This window comes from Chionomys nivalis, chromosome 21, assembly GCF_950005125.1.
Source record: "Chionomys nivalis chromosome 21, mChiNiv1.1, whole genome shotgun sequence".
Classification (NCBI taxonomy): Eukaryota; Metazoa; Chordata; class Mammalia; order Rodentia; family Cricetidae; genus Chionomys; species Chionomys nivalis.
Window position 1 is genome coordinate 53,631,921 of NC_080106.1, and position 27,168 is coordinate 53,659,088.

Genomic DNA, 27,168 nt, shown 5'->3' on the forward strand with positions numbered 1-27,168 from the left:
TACCAAGGACACAAAGACCTTCTAAATACAGTAGGTACTGATGCACATATGAACTCACCAAGAATGTGACCCAGATGGAGTTCCAGTGCTGAGAGGCGAAGTAGACATAAGCTGCATCCCTAACCCGGAAGCAATCTCCAATTGATAACTTACTGAAAATAAAAATTTAGCTTTTCCAATGGTGTCTCACTGGGCATATGAAACACTCTTAGGGTCTGGCCCCATGTCCATCAGTAGATGGCCAATGCTAAACAAACTCAGTGCCATTTTGGAGGTTCTTTGTCTCATAAATCTTTGTCAAGGCATTTATTTGTATTTATTTATGCATGCCTTATAGGTCCTTTGTGTATATGTTATATTTTCTGGTTTTGTGTTTTTATGGAATTTCTGTGTGTGTGAATGTAACTCTTTCTCCACTTGTGCTTTTTCTGTTCTTTTTCTTCTGTTTGTTTTGTCCTATTCTAGTTTTTTTTTTTTTTTTTTTATGTCTCATTGTTTTTTAGATGCCTCTCTTCTAAGGGGAGAGGAAGAAAGGGTGTAGATTTGGGTCAGAGGGGAGTTGGGGAAGGTATCAGGAGGAAATGGGAGAGGAAACCATAACCAGAGTATATTATATGAAAGAAAACCTGTTTCTAATAAAAGCAAAATGGAAAAAAAAACTCCATAAAAGTATGTCATTTAATGCATGTGTAGCTGTGGTTACTGTGGTGATCAAACTGGTTAACTCTGTGTCAAAGTAAATGTAGCATGTAGTCTTGATGGTTGTGACTGATGAGTAAGGGGGTGAAGTACTGATGGTACACCATTCACTGAATTCCATGCTAAGTGCTGAAGTCATTTTGTGGGGCTTGTTAGGATCTTCTCTGCTCCATAAGTCTCCCAGACATTGGGCTTCTCTGAAGACCATCTCATTACCTACCAAACCTGACTTTTCTAATTTAAAATCTTTTTATTTTTTAATTTTTTTTTTATGTTTGGTGACCCATTAGATTAAAAATTAAAAATAGTAAAGCAGATTTTAGACTTGGTTTTTAGGCACTGTATTATTGCCTGTAGCTTCAAAATGGGCATATTTTAAACAATTTGCAAAGTCTCTTCAGTGTTTAACTTCCTTCTTCACCTGGACTGGTTATGAGACTTTCGACACCTTGTCTTTAGCTATTTACTTTTTGTTTGCCTGGATCTAGCACACAAATTAGATTAACATTTATTATTTCCTTTTTTTTGACAACTGGCATTTTTTCTTTTAAAGTGCTTTGACAGGAGCTGCTAATGAACTTGGAAAATTGAGATGTCATCTGGCAGACAAACTCGCTTTGTTTGACAAAGGGCCTAAAAGTATTTGTAGACAGGGACAGATTGTCATCCCTCCCAGTTCCGTTGTCCCTGCCATCAGTGAACATGTTGTTGTAGATGTTCATTTCTGTTGCTTTGATTTACAGGAGCTTAAGGAGCTGGTTTCTTCAGATCCGAGCACCCATTGTCTAGGTTGTCAGCGTTCCTTCCAGGACATGATTTAGATGCTGGTAGAGAATTTAAAGTGCTGGCTTCATTGGAGACAAACTTAATCTTCATATAAAGAGCTACCAATCACAAAATTTCCCTTATCTGAAGGGCTTGGAACCAGATTTTAGAATGGAATGTTTGCATATAAATAATGAAGTCTCCCTTGTGAGGCTGGAGTCTAAGGACGAAGTGCATTTATGTTTGAGTTTTTTGAACATACTATATACACATAGCCTAAAGGCAACTTTTTATATTTCTCTTCATGAAACAAAGGTTTCATGGTGTGCTTTGCAAGTCCCTTTATAGTCTGATGCTGTGCGTACATCAGGTTTTTAATTCCTGAAAGAAATGGGTAAAGTGATTTGAATATATGTTATTTTTATGCAAACACATACTGTATATATTTTGTATAGTATATACTGTGTAATATATGGGTATATAAAGTATATTGCATACATGTAAATATTAATTCTGCATGCATATATCAAATGATCTAAAGAGTCATTTAGTGCTTATTAGTAACAATTATGTTTTGAAGCAGAAGAACAGATTTCCTAATGGGTAGACTGGCAGGCACCTGCAGTTTCGCCCTTCATTGAACTGTTGAGTCATGAACTGGGGTACCTAAACACTGAAGTGGATTTTAAAAAGCAGATTACTGTGTTGGAGATCTTTGTCTTCAACATTTACTCACTCAAACTAGAACAAGAATATGGCAGATCTTTAGCTGACTGCCACTTCTCACTATTAACTAACCTTTGTGTAATTAATGGTTCAGAAGTTGTATCCCAAATTTACATTCTTATTCCCTTTGTTCTAGTTTTATGGTTTCTTTTTATTTTCTCTACTTTATGTGTGTGTGTGTGTTTGTACATGTGTTTATGTGTGCAGGTGTTCATGTGTATGTGTTTGGAGGTCAGAAGTCAGTCTCACGTTATTCCTTGAGAGCCATCACTGTATTATTTCTCTGTTATTTATTTATTTATTTTAAAATATTTATTTATTATGTATACAATATTCTGTCTGTGTGCATGTCTGCAGGCCAGAAGAGGGCACCAGACCTCTTCACAGATGGTTGTGAGCCACCATGTGGTTGCTGGGAATTGAACTCAGGACCTTTGGAAGAGCAGGCAAGCTCTTAACCACTGAGCCATCTCTCCAGCCCCCTATTTGGGTTTCTCATTGGGTTCTGGGGCTTAGCAATCCAGCTATGGTGATTGTCTAATGATCCATAGGGATGTCTCTGCTTCCCCACCATTGGTATCTCAAAGATGCACTACTATGCTGGACATTTCTCCATGGTTCTTGGGAGCAAACTCAGGCCCTCATACTTGGCACGGCAAGCTCTCTTCTGACTGAGCCATGTCCCTAGTAAAGTCTGTGGTTTCTGAGTATGCTATTAAAAATTATACTCTTTATATAGTGTTCTTTAATATTCCATTAGCTTATATTGATTATTCAAAACAATGTGTTTCACTATGCTATTTTCTTTCGTATATATGGATATGCCTTAATCACACCCTCTTCAATCCTTCTCATCTTCTCTTTCCCTGGCTTCTTCCTTTTCTCCAAAATAGACTAACAGATTCTTGAAGGATTTTCTTCTTTTGATCTTGAATGAATGCTCTCAGATATAATGAATGAAATTCTCAAAGAATCAATAAAATATACATTAAAAAGATATATTCATTCCATTTTTTTTATAAATAGGAATTAATTTGCTGATGAAACAGAAATAGCAGCAGAAGTAAGCAAGTACTTAGATTCTAAGTTCATTCCACATTTGTGCCCTGGATAACCTACTGGTCAGAACATTTCTTTGTGAGTCTCTTTTCCTATCTACATAAGTGATTTAGATAGGAGGATGTACCCTAGCTCACTTCTAGACCTTGCACAGTGGTCTTGCAGTCTTTAGTCTGTTCATATGTCCAGTTGTTTTCAGTGGTTATTTACATTACTTGTTTGTTTGCTCTCATCTTCACAGCTGGCATTGCTTTCTATATTTAGTTTCAATGTTCTATATGATTATGCCAATAAATAATGACTATACTACATAGAATCACTTCTATGGGTGTGCTCTGTGTTTGTACAAAACAGTGGGACAGTTTCAGGCAGAAAACAGGTTTTGCAAATCTCTTTAATGCTAATCATTTGACCCAGTGTTTGGCACATGGGAAGGACTTGGATGCCTTTGGTCTGTTAGGCGAATTATGGCTCCTTGGCTGACTCCGACATTTGCTCATATAAATTTGTTCAGTGACTTGTCCCATGTGATGACAGCTAGAAACACCATTGATATTTGAACCTGTGTCTCTGATTCCTCATTGTCTTTCCTGATTTGCCTTTGCCAGTTTCTAGAACATACCAGTGTAAAATTATAGATTTGAAAAGTGAATGCTGCAAAAGAAACATTTTACCTTATCTTGCTCTTTTCAAGTGACCAGGGGACTGAAACAACATCTAGAGGAAGGCAGATTTATTAAAAAGTAAATCATGTATTGATTCTTAAAGCCAGACAGCAAGATTATAAATTGAGTAATAAGAGTGAAGAGTGTTTAACTGGACTTCTGATGGAAACAGCTTTGTGTCTTACCAAAGCTCTTGGGTTCTCCTGAAAGCCCTACAACCAATGAACTAGCAACTTTTAAATATTCTTTGGACTGTGCCTCATCTATCTGTGTCATGAGTGAGATATCACTGAACAATTTGATCTTTTTATGGAAACCAGGGTTATTGAAGCTTCATCTCTGATTTTGAAAGTAGTAGGAGAGTTTGGCAGCTAGCTCTTGCTTAGAGGTGAGAAAAGTCTGGAATTGCTCTAGATCCTGAATGGGTCTGCAGAGGAGTAGTTTATATCTCTGGATAATTCTGGCAGGGAAAACAGGTGCTCTGATTGAGGTGCTGGAGATGAGTTCTTTGAGTTCCCTGTTGAATTTGGAGGGCAAAGCCTAAAGAAGATGAGTACCTAGCTAGGTTATAGAATGATTTGGTGTTGAGTGCTCCAGAAGACTTTGTTTCTTCTTCCTTTGGAATATTAGAGGGAATTTGGGTAACCTTTCTGACCCTCCTGTGTACTTTCCAGCTGTCCATGTCAGTTGTGCCCTGTATCAGCAGATGACCCCATGGAATTTAAATCTTCATCTCCCTGTTTTCCTACCTCTAGCACCCCCTTCTCTCCTCTCTCCCATTGTGGTTTTCTTTTGTGTCATTTGCATGATGGTGCCAATAAAGGTCCCCCCTCCATATGACTAATAATGGTATTTTATTCAGAAATAGGACTGTATTTATTGGATTTAGTAATTCATATTATTTTTGATTTGTAATTGAATACAATCTTCTTATTGTATATATGAAGATATAATTATTTAAGATGAGGTGGTACTGGATTAGACTGAACTTTTGGCTTATTGTGGAAGAGATACAGACATATACACAACGTGAATGCCAGGAAAGTACTAGCAACTGGAGAGAGGCCTGGAGCCGGGCTTCCCCTAGCACGTGCAGAGGGGAATGCCTTACTTACACCATGATCTTGATCTTCTGTTGTTCAAGCTCCTCACTTTGTGGCACTTTTTAATAGCAATGCTGACTAACTAATACAACAATCCCCCAAATGTTTTGTGTTACAGATTCTCAGATGGAGGGTTGTGACTCCATATGTGACCCAGTGTGGAGGTTATGAAAAAATTGGAAACAGCGAAGTTTCTAAATGCTGAACAAACAAAAATGAATTCAGTTGTGTGACATACCTGAGGTATTTGTCAGTGTCCTTCCATGTCATGCTGCATGATTTCAGTGCAGACTCTGAACACAACATGCAGTTTTTACTGAGTATACTGTCACATCATGTGGCACTAGTGGATGCTGCCTGAAACACCACAGCACAGATTGACTGTAGACTGTTGTCTGCTATAAATTAGTGCTTTATTGTACACAAGTTTTCTGTTAAAAACACATGCAGACATAGAAATACAATGGGTTACTAATAGAAAACAAAGACTTGGGGTCTAGGGAGACAGCTCAGTTGGTCAAGTCCGTGCTGTACAAGTATGAGGACGTGAGTTTAGCACCCAGAATCTATGGAAAAATGCTGGTGTGGTCCACATATGTCTATAATCTTCACACTGAGGAGAAATGGATAGCAGTTCTCTAGGGCTTGGCCTACTCAGTGAGTTCCAGGCTACCGAGAAACCCTGTCTGAATAGTCAACATGGACAGCTTCTGAGAAATTTTTTTGAGGTTAACCTCAGATATGCACACACATGCGTCCCACAACACATACACACAGCAGATACATACACAGAAACAGAAAAAAAGAAACCCCAAAAAGGAAACAAAGACTTTAATATGTTCCTACTTTTATTTTCTCTGCATGTAAATATCAAATTATTTTATCTTTACATTACATTATATTATATTAGAATGTTTGATTTTTAAAATGGCTCTTTGAATTATGGACTGGAGTTTCATTAAAAGTCATTTAAGTGGGGTGGAGAGAGATGGCTCAGCAGTTAAGAGCATTTGCTTCTCTTGAAGTGGTCTCAGGTTCAGTACCTGAAGAAGAATGCTTAAAAGAAATTCCACAGTGGCTCAGAATTGAGAATAATAGAGGGTTATTTATTTAGGGATAGACTCACAAATCACAGTCCTCTGATGGAACGGAGAACAGCACAACCGAATCCTGTAGCCAGGTTAACCTCAAAAAAATTTCTCAGAAGCTGTCCACATTGGCTATTCAGAAAAGAGTGGATGTGTGATTTACATCGGCATAAATAGTAATAAGAGGCCACGTCCAAAGTGGGTGGGTAACTTAAGGGCTACTGGTGGTAGAAATTCCTACAGCACCTCCCCTTTGGTTTAAATAAGAGAATTCTAAGCATAATACAAAATTATATACAATAAAAACAAATATAGCAAGCAAGAAACATGTGATAAATGTTTCAATAATTATCCTATTCTAGTGAGTTTAAGTCTTGTATAATAAGTTGGCCAAGTCATGAGAGGAAAGTAACTACGACTATGTAGTCTTCAACCCCACCAGAGATCTGAGAAGGGAAATAGTATTACTTGAGTAGGCAGAAAGTGCAATCAAGCAACTTCCAAAAATGTGCAACAAATGACAGAAACAGCTGGCTACCTGGGCAATCACCCAAAGTCTCATTTGCAATATTGGAAGAACCAACTTTGGCTAAGGCCTAGAATAACTGACAGACCATTTTCAGAGGGAAGAAAATTTTCAAAACTGTCTTACCCTGTCTTGGCATGATTTGACAGTCTTTGTTGTATTCTGCATGTCCTGTCCAGACATTGTGCATTTTGTCAGTGGTTGATGAATGGGCAGTTCCTTGCCCAAAGGCCAGTGTTGCCAAGACTCCAAGTGGAGTGTCTTTGGTGTTCAACCTTCTTTCTGGCATAGACTGGTGCTGCCAGGAGCAGTAGTGTCTCAAGTCAACAGAACTATAAGCTATTTAAATTCTTTATTCTTCAGGTCTTTGAAGTGGTTGAAGATTACCTGCCTATGCAGAATACAATCTCTATGTATATAAAGAACCTGATTAGTTCTTAAGTCTAACTATAAGTATGACAAACATAGATGACTACTGATCTATAATTCTTAATACCTATATAACTTCATATTAGAAAATTAGACAATAAACAACTGTGCAATGAATGAGGACAATGACTTCAAAATGTAAACAGTGTATAAGTGTCTTGATCAGAGGTAGAAATGTACATTGCATTATGATAAATATATCCTAAAATTGTATCAATATATAAAAATGTTTAAAACAGAGGTAGAAGCATGCATGCATACAATATGACAAAATAACTTTGCCTAAACATACAAATACTATAGATGAAAATAGGAACATATTCAATATAGTTTAAGTATACATGAATTATATAGCTCACTCTTACTTATTATCCCACCCAATTCTCCCCTTTTTTCAAAGAGATACCTGAGCCTATATAACTTTCTCCCAACCCCCAACCCTATACCCATTATAATCAACCCCTAAATGATGTTCCTAACCATGGGGACAAACTTTGTTGGGAGAGGGCACGTCTTCTAGAATTACTTCCAGCTATCATGGGGGTGATGTTCTTTCTATGGGATCCTATAAAAGTAAAATGATGGTTAAGTTCCAAGATTACTGTCTGGTATAATTAATTGCATATAGTCTCTGAGTATGAAGTAGGGTTTTCCTGAGGTTTCTATTTGAGTTCTGGCAGAACATTGTAAAACACTGCACCATTTTAGCTAACCAAGTTGGAACCATCTTGAGCAGCTGGTACCAAAAACAGGTTTTATAGTAGTGCTATCAGCATAATGATGCCATATCAACCAGGTGGAATTGTTGTTATGGGGCCCCATCTTCCTCCTGGACTCTTCAAAGATTACTGGAGGAAAATTCATTGTTTATTGGGGTAAACTTAAGCATTATTTATATAGACATATACAGACATTACATTCAATGAACGGTATGATAGAGACAAAAATAGGTATGAAGAAAAATAAAATTTTGATGTGGGAGTCCCCTCTGTGTGCTGTGATTACCATTAATGAATAAAGAAACTACCTTGGCCTGTTGATAGGGCAGAACTTAGGTAGGTGGAAAAGACAGAACTGAATTCTGGGAGGACGAAGGCAGAGTCAGAGAGATGCCATGGATGCCATGGAGCCACTGCCACTGGAGAAAGATGTTCTGAAGCATTGCTGGTAGGCCAAGACCTCATGGTGATACACAGATTAATATAAATGGGTTAATTAAGATGTAAGAGTTAGCCAATAAGAAGCTAAAGCTAATGGACCAAGCAGTGATTTAATTAATACAGTTTCTGTGTGGTTATTTTGGGGCTAATATAGCTGGGTGACCGGGAAGAATATGCAGATCCTCCTTCAACATTTTTTCTAAATTCTTCTTTCTGTCCCATACCAGACAGCTCTTGACATGAGACAGGAACTCTGAAGTTTTCTTTTAACAATATGTTTGGATTTAGAGAAGGATAGAACCATTGTCCAACTTTAAAGCCAGCTCTATATATTCATATATGTGCATGTATATATACATATACATATATATATTTATTTAAATGTATATGGTTTGATCACCTGTCCTTGTAAGTCATATTCCTTTTGCTTGATGATCCCTGTTGGATAGTTATTTTTTCTTCTGTCAGCATCCAAATATCCAGGATCTCTTGAATTTTTAAGATGAGTTTTTTTCTGCAGAGATAAGAACAGAACCCTGCCCCAACCCTTATGAGGTTTTCTTACCACCTGTATGGTTGTCACCATTGTGTATGAGCTGTCATTTCTCTTTCTCAAGAGGTTTCTCCTTTAGAAAGTGAATCTTCATTAATTTCAATTGTATCCATAGTTTTTCTTCTCCTGTGAAAACAAGAGCAAAACCCCGTCCGCAACATAGCAAGTCTCCTGGTTTCCATTGTGAGGTCACCACATCCCTGAAATAAACCATCTGATTTAATTCTGAATAATTTTCTATTATCCAATGTCTCTCGGCTTCTGTTATCCCTTTCTCATTAGTGTTAAGACAATTCAAGGTTAATAAAGCATGTAATCTATTTCTGGAGATATTTTCCATCCCTTTCTGTTTGTTTAACATATCCTTTATAGTTCGAGTTGATCTTTCTATAATTGCCTGACCTGCAGGATTGTGTGGGATACTTGTAATATGCTTAATATTATAATAAGTAAAAAAACAAACTTTCATTTTGCTAGAGACATATGCTGGACCATTATCTGTCTTTATTTGTGCAGGTATTCCCGTAATGGGCATAACTTCTAATAAATATGTGATTACTGAGTCAGCCTTTTCTGAACTTTAAGCAGTTGCCCACCAAAAACCTGAGTAAGTGTCAATGGTGTGGTGTACATATTTTAATTTTCCAAATTCTGCAATGTGGAACACATCCATCTGCCAGATTTCATTCCTTTGAGTATCCTTTGGGTTAGTCCCTGCAGGTAGCAGTGTTTGGTTATAGAAAGAACAAGTAGACACCTCTTATAGTCTCCTTAGCTTGTTGCCATGTAATAAAAAATGCTTTCTTTAAACTTTTGCTATTGACATGATTTTTTTTTTGTGAAATTCTGAGGCCTGCAACATGCTTCCAATAAATAGTTGATCAATTTCTGCATTACCTTGTGCTAGAGGACCTGGCAGACCTGCATGGGATCATATGTGTGCCATCTATTTAGGAAAAAGCTCATTCCTGATTATGTCTTGCACCTGGATAAATAATGAAATCAATTCTATATTATCTGTTATAAATTCAGCAGTTTCAATATTCAAGACAACATATTGTGCATATTGTGAATCAGTAATGATATTAAGAGGCTCTTTAAAATCACTTTGCACCATGAGAATAGCATATAATTCTAACTTCTGGACAGAATTATAAGTGCTTTGCTTCAGCTGGGCGATGGTGGCGCACGCCTTTAATCCCAGCACTTGGGAGGCAGAGGGAGGCGGATCTCTGTGAGTTCGAGACCAGCCTGGTCTACAGAGCTAGTTCCCGGACAGGCTCCAAAACCACAGAGAAACCCTGTCTCGAAAAACCAAAAAAAAAAAAAAAAAAAAAAAAAAGTGCTTTGCTTCACCTTATTTAATTCTTCTGATTTGTAACCTGCCTTCCCTGATTTATTTGCATTAGTATAAAATGTACAAGCTCCAGTGATTGGAGCATTAAGTACAGTTTGTGGAAGAATCCAAGAAGTTCTCTTTATAAGGTTAAATCTATCACTTTTGGAATAGTTGCTATTAATTTCTCAACAAAAGTTAGCCACAAACTCTTTGCCATGGTTCATTGTCTTCCCATAACTTTTTTATTTCATCAGTAGTGAAAGGCACTATAATCTCTGCTGGGTCTATATCTGCTAATTGACAAAGTCTCAATTTACCTTTTATAAATAATTCAGAGACTTTGTCCACTAAGTTTTTAATTTTTTATTTGGTTTATGTGGTTTAAAAGATCTAAGATAATATCATTGTCTGCATTAAAATTCACGTAGGAGAAATTCTGGAAGGCAATATGACTAGAATACAACTAAGATTTGGATTCACCCTATCCACATGTGCCTCCTGTAATTTCTCCTCAACAATTGTCATTTTTTTTTCTGCTACAGTTGTTAATTCTCTGGGACTATTCAAGACTTTATCACCATCTAAGGTTTTGTTTAAATGAATTATTAGATCAGGTGTTATCCCAACAGCCAGTTGTAGACTGGAAATGTTTCCTAACAATCATTGAAGTAATTAAGAGTCCGCAATCAGTCTCTCCTAATTTGTGCATTTTGTGATTTAATTTTCTGTAAACCTATTTTATAACCTAGGTAATTGACAGAATCTCCTCTCTGTATTTTTTCAGGAGCAATTTGTAATCCCCATTTAGGCAAAACTTTCTTTACTACTTCAAACATTCTTTCTAAAGTATCAATGTTTGAATCAGCAAAATGCCATTCATGTAATGGTAAATTATAGACTTAGGAAATTGCTTATGTATTATTTCCAAAAGTTGACTTATAAAGTATTGCCACAGAGTAGGGCTATTGAACATTCCCTATGGGAGGATAGTTCATTGATATCTCCTAGTAGGCTGAGAATGATTTGTAAGTAGGCACTGTGAAGGCAGTTTTTTCCTCTATCCCTTTCTTGTAAAAGTATAGTGAAAAAACAGTCTTTCAAGTCAGTAACTGTAAGAGCTCATCCTTTTGGTAATAGAGAAGGCAGAGAAATTCCAGATTGTAGAGCACCCATAGGCTGAATTACCTTGTTGACAGCTTTTAGATCTGTCACCATTCTCCACTTACCAGATTTCATTTTAACAGTAAATACAGGAGAATTCCAAGGGCTTGTTGTTTCTTCAATATGGTGAGCATCTAGTTGCTCTTGTACTAGCTATTCTAAAGTCTGCAGCTTTTCTTCAGCTGGAGGACATTTTTTAACCCATATTGGTTTTTCAGTTAACCACCTTAAAGATAGGGCTCTTGGTTCCTCTAAAAATTTGCTTGTTACTTTGTGTTCTTGTATGGCCTGAATGGCTGGTGACCTTATAATAGCCTTCTCAGAATTATGTGTTCCTGGGACTGCAGGAATGGTAACGTGGGTATTCCATTGCTGTAATAGGTCAGACCCCATAAATTTACTTCAATATTAGTCACATATGGCCTCAGCTTCCCTCTCTGACCTTCTGGCTTTATGAAGTCAACCCGTCTCATGCTTTGTTTAGCTTCAGGATTCCAGTTTTTAGTACTTGAATATTCTCTTCTTGAAGAGGCCAATTTGGATGCCAAGATTCTGGAGTAAGGATACTCATATCTGCACCTTTGTTAATCAAACTAGCAATTACAATACTATTTATATGCACTCTCAACTTTGGTTTTTGATTAGTTATAAAAGTCTGTCAGAATATATGTTTCCCATTTCCTAACAGAATTTTTGATTTATCCTCCATGGTTTTTTTTTTCTACTATCCAGAACAGTATGGTCTTTTATAGAAGGCTCTGGATTTTTAAATTTCCTGGTGAGACATGTCCTCCACGGTGACTGGCAATAACTGGGCCACTTTTGTCTTGGGGGCCTGCGAGAGGATCCTCAATGAGTTTCCCAATGGTATCGGGTTACCTTGTCTGTCTTTTGTTGATCTGCATTCATTGATCCAATGTTGGCCTTTGCTACACCTTCTACATATACCTGAAGGCTGAGTCCTCCTATTTTTTCCATTCCTTGGAAATCCTTGTCTACAATCCCTTCTCAGATGTCCTATTCTACCACAATTAAAACATTTGGCATTTTGTTGTCTCCTCATTTTTTTAGAAATTGCTTCTCCTACCCAAGATTCAGTATTAAAGTCAAATGTCTCAATGTTCATTGTATGCAGGATGCATTCATCCATAGGTGCTGATCTAATCTTTAAAGGCCCAAGTATCTTTTTGCATTCTAAGTTTGTATTTTCAAAAGGTAGAGATTCAAGAAGTACTCATCTAGCATTTAGGTCTGTTACTCCTGTTTGTACAGCTTTAGTTAATCTTTGTAAAAAGTCACTAATGGTTTTCTCTGGCCCTGTTTAACCCTGGTATATGATTCATTTAGTATTCCTAGTTCTTGAATCCTGTCCCAAGTATTTAAGGCTGCTTTGTCATATAGGGAGAAGATTTGTTAATCCTAAAGAGCTTGAACCTGGGGTCAGCATAAGTGCCCTCACCAAGAATTTGATCTTGGCATTTCTCAAGCCCTTCTGCCTTTCCCTGTTGTTCTAAATTTTTGCCTCATCTCTGAAATAACATTTGAATATCAGCTGGTGAAAATAACTGAATCTAGTCATTTGATGTTGCCTTAATGCCAGAAAACCATGTCTTTATCATCTCCCTAAAAAATGTGTAATGCAAGCGATAATTAGGCTTGCTCAATTTCTTTTATATCATTCATTCCTATAGGTATCTATCTACCTTCTTTGTATCCTTTTGGACCTTTAGAACTTCATGCTTTGTCAGAGTAGATTACAGAGTAGGAAGCTAAAACCGTAGGTAAGCCATGTATGACAGCTACTAGCAATGTTGAATCCTGTCCTTGTGCCTTCTTTCCCTGTTCATCAGCTCCAATAATTTCCTCAATCTTTTCAAATCTGTTTACTATTGTGTTTTGTAAAGCCTGAATCTCCTGGCCTGTATATATTTCTAGTGATTTAATTGAGGCATCTAGTCTGTAGTCCTCATTCTGCACATGTGATTCTAAAGTCTGAAGTTTCTCCTTTTCAGATAACACCTCATGTTGGACATTATTTGGATAACGTGCAGATTGCCATCCTGGAGAGATACTCTGTCTGCTAACCTATCATAACTTTTTAACAAATTTTGATTATCAAGTTCAACAGTATGAATTATTTCAGAAGATTTATCAGTACCCTTATACATGGATTCAATTTTGTCTGTGAAATTAATGTCACCCTTTTCAATAGTATTAATTTTTTCAAGTAACTTTTGATTTTCGATGGTATTAATTCTGTCAACTAGCTGTTCATTATTAAAGATTGTATCATTTCTAAAAGTGCCACATTCTTTCTTATGGATATAATATGAAAAAAAATGAGCCCCAGTATCCAATAAATGGATGTATCACCATAACTATATAAGCCTTGCAGAATACAGTCCATAATATTAGCAAAAATGTTACTAATATTTCAATGTTAATGTAGTCTGCAATATTGATGTATTAATTACATGTTATGAGAGCTGGTAAATTGTTTTAGGTGTAGTAATCTTTATTGTCCAGCAGGTGTCGTGGTTGCAGCTTCACAACTATTAGGGATGCAACCAGTGGCGATAGGAATGGTCCTGAGCCACTTTAGTTTCCTGCCTTGGTACTGGTTAAATACTGAGAAATATGCTTTGCTTGACAAATTTACAGCAACTAAATCAATTCCATACACAAGCAAGAAGCCCAGAACTCACGGACAGAGAGCATAAACTGGAAGCTGTACCAGAGATGCCAAGTGGCAAGGATCCTGGCAGTAGGGGAGGGGATGTTTGCTAGCTTGGGAAATTTTCAAGTCAGGCAGTTAACTCCGCTGTGGTGGGGGCTTTACGAAAAACCACTTAGGTGAAAGCAAGCCAAGTGGGAAGGGTTGGGAGACATTTTTGGCTGTGGACCAGTTAGGCCCTCAGGCCATCCACCTGGTAGGTGTGGAGTCTCAATGTACGTGGGGCACCAGATGAAGAAAGATGCTTAAAAAAAATTCCACACTAGCTCAGAATTGAGAAGAATACAACATTATTTATTTAGGGGTAGACTCACAAGTCACAATCCTCTGCTGGACGAGAGAATAGCAACCGAATCCCACAGCCAGAAAAGTGGACGCATGCTTTACATCAGCATAAGTAGTATATGAGGCCTCACCTACGTGGGCGGGTAACCTAAAGGCTACTGGCAGTAGGAATTCCTACAGCAAGTTCCCAGTACCCACACACAGAACTCAGATCCTTTGTAACTCCAGTTCCAGGAGATCCTACACACTATTATAACCTCTGCAGGTACTGTACCCACACCATACACATGTATACCTGCAGGGAAAACAACTGTATACGTAAAAAGGTCATTTAAGGAATTTTGATTTGAGAGTATCATGGTTTGCATGACTGATGCTTTGAGACTTTTTCCCCAGCTGGTGGTACTCCTTTGGAAGTCTGTGTAATCTGTAGGAGATCAGGCTTGGCTGACTGAAGATCAGGAGAAGCCAGCCTTGGAAGATGATGTCTGATCCCAGATTCTGGCTCCTAGGTGCTTTCTGGTTCAGTGTAATGAGAAGAGCCTTTGCTTGATGCCCATAATGTTGTAAATTTTTTTCATGTCTGTGTTGGGGTCTACCATTTCAAACTCTGAGCCTAAATAAATTTTTCCTCCCTTCAGTTGTTTTTGTTACAGTGACACAGAAGTAACAGATATGTCACTGTTACTCAAGAGTTTTTTAGCTGCCCAGGGTCTGAAGAACTAAATTGAGTTTTTTCACGTTGCATCCAGAGTTCCTGTGGTTTCCCCCATCTGTCATGTTTGTTTTCTGAAGATCCTCTTTGCCCTTTATCTGGGACAGAGTGGCCCGATCCTGTCCTCAGATCCCAGCATTTCCTTATACCTTTCCTAGTAGTTTTCTTTACCATAAGGACTCCGTCAGTCAAACACCAGGAAGTCCTTCAGGAATGCTGAAGTGTCTCTAGGGCAACCCTTGTTCAAAGCTTCTAGGTGTTGCTTAGGAAGAATGAAAATGTAAAGCCTGCCTGTTTAAATCACATCTTTTCAGAATGAAAAAAAAAATCACAAGAATCAAGATCAAAACACTTCAAAGGTTGGTTTCCTGGGTCTGTGAATGTGGTTAAGGACTGATAAACATGGACATGGAGAAAAACCCGAAGCTCCACTTTTTTTTTTTTTTTTCTTTTTTGGATTTTTTGAGACAGGGTTTCTCCGTAGCTTTTGGTTCCTGTCCTGGAACTAGCTCTTGTAGACCAGGCTGACCTCGAACTCACAGAGATCCTCCTGCCTCTGCCTCCCGAGTGCTGGAATTAAAGGCGTGCGCCACCACCGCCCTGCTGAAGCTCCACTTTCTTGAAGTTGCAGTCTGATGTTTGGATAAGGGTCTCGGCTTAGAGGGTCTAATTACTTTAAGGTCTTTTTGGTGGTAGACTTTTGAGAGGTCAACATTTCTTCTACATTCTTTCTATGCTTTGGGCCTCTCTCACCTGTGTTGTCACAGTAAGAATTCTGTGTCAGGAATAATATTTATACTTTCTGCCTCTGACAGCTATTAAGCTAGAGTTCCTGCCTCTATGAAACAAAACCCAGACTGTACAAAGTGAGAAAGTTATGGAAATTGGTTGGCTGCCAATAGATGTATATTTTACCTCCCTACCCATGGGGAGACCACTTTAGAGGAAATTCACAAAGCTTCCTGTTCATGTGCTCGTCTGCAGCATCCTTTGACTCTGCCTACAAGGGAAGGGTCTTCCTGAAGGAGTGACACCTTGGGCTAGGCCTGTCCATCTCAGCCCTGTCTCCATTTTTATGAAATCTTTCCTTATAGGTCTGTCTCATCTGTGCCTTGTAATATGTTTATTAGCATCTCTGATCTCCAATCATTAGGTTCTCTTTCCAGGTGTGACCATCAAAATTGTCTCTGGATCATGCCTGATGCCTTTCAGGGGGCGGAATCAGAATCACCTCCCAGTTATTTGGATGAAATACAGCTTGGGGAAGCCTAGCAGGTAGAGCAGGCAGCAGATGGGAAGGCATGAAGAGGGAAGCAGTGCATCCTTCATATAACTCAGCATTAACCTCCTTGAGTCCCAGTGCCATCCTGTGTAAGTAGAGTCTCATAGGTGGGCCATAATGCCTCTGTGAATTAGGGCCTTGAGGAACTGTCAACAGCTATCTATATATTATAGTTGCCTAGTGATTTTTTTTCCTAAGCTCAGAGATAGCTGCTGCTGCTGCTGCTTCCTCTTCTTCTTCTTCTTCTTCTTCTTCTTCTTCTTCTTCTTCTTCTTCTTCTTCTTCTTCTTCTTCTTCTTCTTTCTCTCTCTCTCTCTCTCTCTCTCTCTCTCTCTCTCTCTCTCTCTCTCTCTCTCTCTTGGCTAATACTACTTATATTTATTCATCTAGATTACCGCACAGCCTTCTGGGTCCTCTGCTTCAACGGGATTCTGTGGTCTGTACTTATACTTATCTCCTGTAACACTCCACTGTGAAGGCTTAGGGCATCTTAAAAACTGTACTATGGAGCATTCTGACTGTGAACCTTGGCTACTGAACTATGGAAATGTGCCTCTGATGTAAGCGAAGAGCAGATATAAAGAAACGGATGTAAAACAATGTGTAAAATGATTCATATTTATTTTATATTAAAATGCTAAATTTTGACTATACCTGGTGAGGTAAAAATAATACAATTATAGTTTTCTCCTTTTCATTTTTACCCCTATGCTTTTAATGGGACTGTAGGAAAGAGAGTGGGTTTTACAAGAGAAGTTGTTGTTCTCAGGAAGAATCATTTCCTGGTCTTAAGTATTGAGATGTGGTTGTCCTTGTTCCCAGTTTTCCATAGACTTTATATTCTGAGACAGAAATACATGCCTTAGAGCATGAACAGTACTGAGTCCTACATTTATTATCCTTGTTACACATTTAACTATGATGATTTGTAATTTTTAAATGTATTCTAAAAGAATAACAATAATAACTGAGAATGATAAACATAATAATCTATTATAATAAAAGTGTTGTGGGTATGGCCTCTCTCATTTTTCCAGAATCTTTTGGTTCTGCATTCATCTGATGCATTCTTCTGATGTGAGATGATCAGTCCTTATGTAATGAGATGAAGTGAGGTGGGTGACAGCATTGTGACAGAGTAATAGGCTACCATTTAAGGATTGTTTGAACCAAGCACTATGTTGCCAGAGAAATTGGGGTTCTGTCTTTAAATTTTGTCTTCTTAATAAGAAAATTTAAAAATGGACTCAGTAGGAAGGTAGAGGACCGTTTTATTAGAATTTGCAAGAACACAACATGGCAGGCAAGCTGTAAATTTCAGCAGCCTGCAGGATGAGGTTATGGAGAGGAGGACGTGACAAGGTCATGTCTTTGGGGTTAAATAGAGGTCAGCATTTCAGCTGTGTGATGAAAGGCAGGCAGCTTCAAAGAGAGGGTGAAAAAGCCCAAATTGTTAGGGAAAACATGTTTAGTAAAGAGATACAAAAAAGGAAAATAAAAAGGAAAGGAGATTTTTCTGAGTTATAGTTCAGAAAGCAGGTTAACTTAACAGAGCTACATGGCCTACACCAAGGCTAAGATTTCTGGGAAGGAAAACCACATTCTCATTAAAGGGTGGTTATTACTCTCATTTCCTTAGTATCCCCATCTTTCTGAGGGATAATCCCTTGGCTAGATGATTAACAGCACATCTGGATTAACTTCTATAGAATATTTATTTCAAAACTTTTTATTTTGTGTTTGTGCCTGTGCACTAGCACATATGCATATAAGTTTGTGCAGGCATGCGTGTGTGTGTGTATGTGTGTGTTTGTGCATATGAGTGTAAGTCCCCATGGAATCCACAAAAGGTTGTTGGATTTCCTGGAGCTCAAGTTATAGCTGGATATTTGTATTGAATATGGATGCTTACAACTGAACGTAGGTTCTCTGTAAGAGTAGTACACAACAGTTTAGCCATTTGTCCAGCTTCTAACTGGACTGACAACTCTAGGGATTACATTGGTAGTGTGTATTATTCTAATCTTGGGGCAGATCTGAGAGTCATGGCTAAAACCAGAGGTAGATTGTATTCTTGGAAAAGCTCTTTTAAAATATAGCTTCTTCTTAATGAGCCTAAAGAGAGTCTTGATATTCCCGGTGGCTTTCAATAATAACGGTAATGTTATCAGATCAAAATTGGAGATGCAAACATCATTTAGGAGATGGGTTGACATTGGGAAATAGACACAATCCATTTCCGCCATGAATATCTAGATATCCAATTCCAAAGCTGTTTTTCAGAAGGAATTAATGTCTGGTACAGAATTTCATTATTTTTGTCACAAGTTCATTTTCCAGACAAGGACATTTCTGAGCCTGTTGCTTTGAGGTTTCCTGTCTAAGCTGCCTAACTAGTTTTCATCTGCTGCCCTCATTGCTAAGATTTTTCTCTTAGTTGATCTCATAACTGAGACAATTGTTAAATGATTAGCAGAGACATTTGGTAGTTGACTAACAGGCAGGTAGCATATACTGCTTGGATATTCAGGATACTATTATCATTCATATACATTCACACAGATATATCACGCTATGAACTAATTTGTAGAATTTTCTATTTGATATTTTAAGCCACGGTTTAGTCACTTGTGGGAAGTATGTGGGCCTAAGTACTACTGTTTAAGTTTTCTCACAGGGTCATCTCTTTTTAAACAATGAACGTGGTTGGTTTATAGGGAGTAGTAACATACTGAATGATGAGTTCAGAGTGTTTTCCACATCCCTTTATCCAGATAAAAGAACATTCTTTTCATTTCTGTAATTCTCCCTTTACAAAGAAGTGGCCTGGAGGCAACCACACAGCACAGGCGCACATTGTTAGTTCCTCCTTCCTTCCCGATTCACAGATAGAAATCAAGAAGTCATTTGTGTCTTCCCTAGCCCTAGAATTTGATTGGACAAGTGTTTTATAAATGCAATTTTAATTTTAATCAATTTTAATCTTAATTTCATAGCATCTTACATGGATCTCCCTTTGGTGTATTTTTTATTTTATTGTCTCTCTTTGGCTCCTTTCACCTGCATTTGATGTAGCCATGGATTGTCATATCAAAGTGCTGAAGGCACAGTTATGAAATGGCTTTTTAGGGTGACCAACAGGTGACAGTTGACAATTTAACCATGTTTCCAGATTCCTGTGTTTTGTGAATGACACATGTGGCTCTTGCCACATGCAGATCACATTTTCTTTTCATATGAAAGGGGCAGGATGAGTGGAATTCTCTGTTGACAGTAAATATGTCTGAGGGATAGAGCTGAAGGAAGTAGGTGAAAGGAAACTGAGTGGGAAGCTCTGGGTAGACCACTGCTGTTGATCTGTGACAGCACAGTGGTTCTGAAGCAAACAAAACAAAATAAAGCCTTATGCTTTTCTACAGTCAGAGAACTGGATCTCACGCGGGATCAGGACAAATTGGAATGGTGGGAAATGACCCTGAATGACCTTTACAATACAAGGAACAGCTGGGTTTCAGTGTTTATTCTAGGCATACTGTATGTGCTTTTAGTTTGAAGACTATCTTCAGCAGGAGATGCTATAGCTGTAATATGCAGAACATGTGCACATGATTTAAGACCTAGTGTGAAGTAGTCTTTCTTGCAGGCAGAGAAGGAGAGACAATTACCAAAACAAACTTGGCCGCTGACCTGCCCTGCACCCAACAGTGTCTGCAGGATATATCATTGCTGGAGGACTTGTTTCAGGAACTGTGTGCAGATTTTGTTTCCTATATTACAAACTGGCTGCCAGACTACTATTTAAAAACATACACATTTAAAGAATCCTAGACTAACTACAGAATATGTATCTAATAGCACATTTTGTTACGTGTTCAGCAAGCATTAGACATTGCTGCCTGAGTCCACGAGTGTTGTACTGATGATAACTTTTATGTCAGTTTGACAGAAGATAAAGTCATCTCAGGAGGAAACAACAACTGAGAAAATGCACTCATAGATTGTAGGTAAACCTGTATGGCATTTTCTTAGTATTTGATGCCGGAGGGCCACAATGGATTGGGCCACATCTTGGCTGGTGGTGCTGGGCTCTATAAGAAAGTAGGCTGATCAAACTATAACAGTTCTGTAAGCAGCAGTCTTTCATGGCTTCTGCATCTGCTCCTGCCTACAGATTCCCAGCCTGTTTGAGTTCCTGTCCTGACTGTCTTCAATGATGAACAGTGTAAACAGAATAAACCCTTTCCTCTTCAACTTGCTTTTGTTTGTGGTCTTTTATCACAGCAATAGAAACTCTTACCTAGGACAAGTATATACCAATGATGAAGCTGTTAGAATTTATGCTCAAGTGGAAATTAAAATTTACTGGGTATGATGGTGGATAGAAAAACAATTTTTCAGAGAATTTTGTCACTTTGGAATTTGATGAGAACTATGAAGGAAATGACCAGGGCATGGTGATAAACAAATTGGGGAGGGCTCCCTAGGTATAGAATTATTAGCAAAGAGTTCTCTGATCTCAGCATCCAAGCTCTAGATTGCATGGACGAGAGCAAGACAGTGGAGCAGAGGTCACAATGATTCAGATTTGTGGTATCAAGAACAGAGTGGCGGAATTGATGAGGTGAGGTCCAGAGGTGAAAAGGGAGACATGTGGAGCAGAAGAGAATAGAAATGTCAGAGGTTAGAGAAGTTTTTAGATGATCATGGACATGGCCAAGCATTTGGGATTCATTTTAAGAGCTGTTGAGAAACACTGAATAATTTTAGATGAAATTTGAATTAGGTGACTGATACAATAGGACTAAGTATATGGTGGCAGTGATCATACCTCATGTGGTGGCAGGAGAAAGTGGTAAAATCGGGATATATTTGAAGTATGTGTTGAAAGTGAAAATGACAGGACTTAAGGATTATAGGGATTGGACAAGATGAGAAAGGCGAACATAGAATTAAGAATGATCACTTAAGTAAATGGTGCTGACATTTGTGAGGAGGGGAAAGGTCCAGGCAGCAGCAGGTGATGGGAAAGGAAGGTTTGGGTCCTAGACACAGGTGTATCTATCCATTGTATATATGAATTTGAGGCTCAGTAGAGTGGCCAGGGCCAGAGAGACTGGTGTTCAGAAGTAGAAGGCAAAACCCTGCAGATCAGCCTTACTTAGTAGAATATTTTCACAGAGGCACCAAGGACTCAAAAGTCATTATCAGATTCTAGAAAGGATGAAAAACACTCCAGGACAGCATCTGATGCAGGGATTGCATGGTATAAGAGACAGGCAAGACTTAGCCAGTCATTAGGACATTGAACAGTGGTACTGATCCTCTAATCATGGCAGGCACTTAGAATATCAGTTGGGGTCCATATTCTTAAGGTTTGGGGCCATTTTTTTTCTCCTTAGATACTCTTTCTTTTTTTACTTTCAGAGATGTTACCATGTCTTCCTATTAAGCAATTCTATACAATCCACATATCTTGAACATATGATGCGTCATTTCTTCCATGCTTCTTATGAAAAGCTGACCTCTATTAGTGATGAGAGCTAACTGTAGTAGAGAATGTAGACTTTTAAATAGACTCCCTGTGATGGTCAATGATCATCATTTGTACCTTACAATCAGGGTACAACAAAAATCAACTTCCTGTATCTAGCCTATAAATACTAGCAGTGCTGTGGTATTTTGAATGACAAACAATATAATGTAACATTATAATAGATTTTTAAATATTTTTTAAACTATAAAAGGAATATGTGCTACTTGTATAGCATTTGGAAGAATACATAATGATATATAGTGAAATTATCATGTCCTGTGCCCAGCAATTACTTTTACTATGAAAATTATTTTTCATGTGTATAAAACATACATGTTTCATTATTTATTATAGATATCTTCATTATATATTTATTATACTCATAGAATATATTCTTGTACTTCAGATGGCTGCCTGGATAGATATTTGCCTTACTGTATCAAGTTTATTCCTTTGGAAGTATACACATGATTGTGTTATCCTTGAAATTTGAATCCAGTTTTGTGATGTAAAATACGATGACAATTACTTTCTTCTCAATCTTCATGTAAATGTAAATCTTAATTGAGTAAGATTCTCGACAGAAGTCCCATGGGATAGATGTATAGAGGAGTAACTGGCCATCTTGGCCAAGGAATTGGATGTTTGGAGTTGAGGTTGGAGCTTTTAATGATGACTCGGAGTTCTAGGTGGACAGATAGGGAGATTTCTCTTCACCAGTCAGCAGTGGAGGGGGAATTGGTTAGGGATGGATTTTCTATTTCATATATATACTGACATGTTTGGGAAGTAATTTTTCAGACCATTTTCTGGGTCTTCTGTTTTACTTGTGTTGACTTCCTACAGTATCTCCTAATAAAAATTGAAGTTTTTCCTTTAAAATTACGTTCTTTTGTACATCAACGTACCATTTAAACGTGAAACTCATGAAGGGATTTTCTACCAGCAGAGCTTAAATTCTGATGAAAGTGCTATATAAGGCCTGCCTTTATACAAAGCATGTATATTGAAATTACCTTTGCTAGATGGTGAGAAGAAAGGAGGAAAATAGGTGTTACTTTAAATGTTAATGTCAGTTGAGTTTGTGTCAAGTTTTCCTAACTCTTACTGATGTCTAAATCTACAATAATTGTATCAGTTTATAGAGGGATAAAGTTGAATGTATCATATAGATCTGAACTCATATTTGCCTGATAGCATAACCTCCCCATCAACTTTCTGTCTCCTTTGAGATGCTTGTGTTTTAGTGGTTCTCATTCCCATGGCTAGTAGAGTTTATGTTCAGCATCTGTCTCCCAGCTTTCAGCATGACAAAACCTCAGGGGAGCCCTTTGTCAAATCAACATTCATTGTTCAAAAGTATTGTACTTTTCAGTATTGTTTCAACAATACCCTCCATCCCCATGGTCTTACATCTTTTTCAAGTAGTCCCTTTAGAAAATTTCTGGACTGGTCGTACATACAAGTGGATGGACTCCGTTGGGTGGTGATCACTGGAAACAGGTCTGAAGCCTTACCAATTGTCTCAGTTAGACTCTGAGTCAGTTTTTTTCTTTAATAGACAGTTTTAGGTTTCTGTAAATATCTCGCAGAATTGTAAAGAAGGGAATTCCAGGAGGACATATTGGGATGGGGAAATCTGAGCTTGAATTATAGAGACACCACAACTGGTGGGAAAACAGGTTTAAATAGACCTCCATCACAGAAAATGAAGGGTGTAACAGACAGGCTGCATGGGAATGTACCAGGGGACACCCAGACTGGCCATTTCATGGACAGCTGTTCTTTGAGAATCTGAACCCTTTTATAGCTAACTAGTGTGGGTGGTTCTTCTACCTGGATTAACTTTTTCAATATGTTACCAGCTGACATTTATGCCAGATAACTCTAGTGCATGTGTCTTAGGGTTTTATTGCTAGGAAGAACCACCATGACTACAGCAGCTCTCATAAAGGAAAACATTCAATTAGGGCTGCTTTAGTCCATTATTGTCATGACGGGAAGCTTGAAAGCATGCAGACAGACGTGGTGCTGTAGAGGTAACTGAGAGTTCTATACCTGGATCCACAGACAACAGGATGTGTAAGCAATAATGGGCCCATTTTGAGCATTTGAAACCTCAAAGCCCACTCCCAATGACCTTATTCCTCCAACAAGGTCTCACCTACACCAACAAGGCCATACTTCCTAATAGCGTCATTTCCTATGGGGATCACGTTCTTTAGTTGGTCACTTTATTCTTTGATATCAGCTTAAGTCCTAGTTTTGATAGCATATCTGTTTAGTATTTTGTTTATAATATATGCTATCTAAATGCATGAGAGAGAGAGAAAGGGGAGGGAGAGAGGGATTCCTTGAAGACCTCATTATTTAGGTGTCTCTGTTTTGAAAGGCAATCTATAGCATCATTTATCATCTCTTGAGATAGAAAGGTGAGCAGGAAGCTATGGCCCTGGGAATCTATTTTTAGGATCTATGGGATATTTTTTTTTCTTTCATTTTGCCTGCGTCTGCTCATCATAATGGGATTCAGCTCTTCCTCTTCTATTTTTCCTTCCAGAAAGTATTAGGAATACTGAGGACTTCATGCTTTGGACAGAGACAAGGTGCTGAAATTAGAAATTGCCACTTCTGAGAGGATGCTGGGAATTTGCAGAGGGAGACGGAAATTTTTGGCTGCCTCTTTGACTCTGCTCTGCGTCCCAGCCATCACCTGGATTTACTTATTTGCTGGGAGCTTTGAAGGTAAGAACAAAAGCCAAGTGAAAGGGAAGGTGGGGCAGGGGGGAAACAGTCTGTTAGAGGCCTAGAAAGGTCCTGGAAGTCCTAGTGTTCTTTGGGTAAAATATTGAGTTAATATTGCCTGTCTTGAGAAATGACATCTGACATCCCACAGGTAGTTGGAGCAAATCAGTAAGGCAAGAAGTTAAAGAAAAAACTAGACTAAAACTAAAATATAAGTTTTTGTAGCGGCAGGAAGTGGGAAGACAGATGTCCAAAGCCTGTTTGGTCACATGGTCCCTGTGTAAACACAGGGGAGAAAGTTGAACCTTGGTGAATGGCTTGGCTTTCCTGAAACCAGATACTTCATTCATTTGTTTGTTTACACCTTCAACATTTTCTTGCTTGTTGACATCCTCAGTAAACCTAATGCTGAAAATACAAATATAATAGCTCTAGACTTACACTGTTTCATGGGAGAGACAGACAGGTGTGTGTGTGTTATGGTGGAAAAGGCAGGGTCCCGGGGGAGAGTCTTGTAGGAACTGTCAGGCTGAGGCTGGGGATGAAAGATGATCCTTCACACTGACAAGAGAGTTTGGGGATGAGGCAAAGGAATTGCCTTCCCTGAACAAATAAACATGAATGGCTATTGCTGCCACTCTCCAGAAATGAACAGGAAATACAAACCTCACCATTTCTCCAGCCAGCAACTTTGAATGTGTCTTGATTGTTGGTGATTGTGTCACTGCTTCAGGGAGGGAGGGAGGCAAGGGTGGTGTAGATGTGGAGACTTCCTTTTATAATTTGTCCCACACTTGAATTTGAAAAAGCATCTTACATGACAGACTGTCTCAACAAAATTATACTATGTGTATGAATATTTCCTTTGTATGTTATTTTATTGACAGCTTAAGGCTACCTTTTAATTAGGTACTCGGCTCCCACATTTGGAGTTTGAGTTAGCAAAGCTGAATATAAACATGACGGAGCTATACATTTGCTGAACAGAGGTGATTGTTTTTTATTTAAAGTTTTATTGTTATTGTTTTTAATTATGTGTAGTTGTGTGTATGTCTGCAAAAGTAGAGCAGAAATGTTAGATCTGATGGAGTTGGAGTTACAGTCTGAGCTGGCTGATATGGCTGCTGGGAACTGATCTTGGGTCCTCTGAAGAGGTATCATTTGTCTTTCACGGTGGAGCCGTATGTGTCCATCCCAGAAGGTGACAGGAACCCAGGGTCACACCCCTGTCATTGTTCCCTTCCTTTTAGTCACATCCCTTGCCTCGTGAGAGATTTTATGTCAACAGTTTAATAGATTAAATTGTGCTCTGGCAGCGAGGGACTCCTTTCTGCAGATGGGTCAGAGGGAAATTGGGGAGTTGATGGCAAAGCTAGCAGGAAAGTTTTTCAACTGAGTCAATGTGAGAGGTGCCCTGTGAAAGAGGCAGAGGCCCCCAGGGCTAACTCAGTTCCAGATGTGGAAATATGACTTGGCATGGTGACTGTGCCTAGAGCCTAAGGCAGAATGAGTTTTGCTTTTCAGCCTAGTGTTGCTTAACATAATTACACCTTTATAAAATCAGACCTTACCACAAACCACAGCAGAGCAGAACACAGCCCATCACAGTATACCACATAGTAAAGCATAGCATAGCAAACCAAATGGAAGAAAAATAATAATCAAAGGGAAAGGAGGCTTTTGGCGCTATAGGAAAACAGCTAGTAATATTAGCATAATAATCTAGAAGGAATGGAAGGGAGAGTTCGGATGCAGATGATCACGATAAGGTGTGTGTGTGTGTGTGTGTGTGTGTGTGTGCATATATACACATATGCATGAAATTTTCAAAAGAATTAGTAAAAGCATTTTTACAGTTAGCATAACAATTTAAGAAGGCAGTGGTGATATTGACAGTATAAACACCTGGCATTGTTACCATTTCTGTGTGTCAGACATTGCACAGAATCTTATTTTTTAAACGGTGATTATAGCACAGTGAATGGCCCTGTTGTAAAGATGGGAAGCACACAGGATAAAAGTTTTGTTCACCTGCCCTAGTCCTCTAAGCCAGTCAGGATAGAGACCAGCTTAGATTTAAAAGCTTAAGATTTTTTTCCTGATACCATGGGGGGGATATTGGATTTTGGCAAGGAATTATACTAAATGCCACATAATCTTTATTTAGTAATGTTGTAGAATTAATTTTGTTTCAATTTTTAAAAAATAATTTATTTTTGTTGGTTTTATACATTTATATTATTCATCATAGATACATTCATCCCTCCACCCTTCCTGACTGTCACTCATGCCCACCAACCCCCATATGCTCTTTCCAAGTCTCCATCCAACTTTAGTGTCTTTTGTTTTTGCTAAAATAATGTATTGAGTTTAACTAGGGCTATCTTGAATATGGGTGCATTGCTCTCCATTGAGCATGAGTAACTCAGTGGAGGGAGCATCAGTGCCAACAATGAGTTTTCTACTTCTCTAGTAGCTTTCATCTGCCGCTACTGGCAGTCTGTAATTACCCATGAACCCCTCCCTCATCTATGAATGAATTTACTGAGTCAGTCTTGTGTGGACTCTCTATAAGCAATTGTAGCTGTTATGAGTTCATAA

The 27,168-nt window shown here is 38.3% G+C and overlaps 1 protein-coding gene across 1 annotated transcript in view; it reads left to right on the forward strand.

Moving 5' to 3' along the window:
* Large1 (LARGE xylosyl- and glucuronyltransferase 1) overlaps positions 1-27,168 on the forward strand; it is a 524,802-nt gene that overhangs the window by 127,315 nt on the left and 370,319 nt on the right. The window contains exon 2 of the mRNA XM_057753624.1: positions 24,383-24,567. Coding sequence (XP_057609607.1) covers positions 24,462-24,567 — 106 coding nt within the window. The 5' untranslated portion in view covers positions 24,383-24,461. The remainder of the gene's footprint in view (positions 1-24,382; positions 24,568-27,168) is intronic.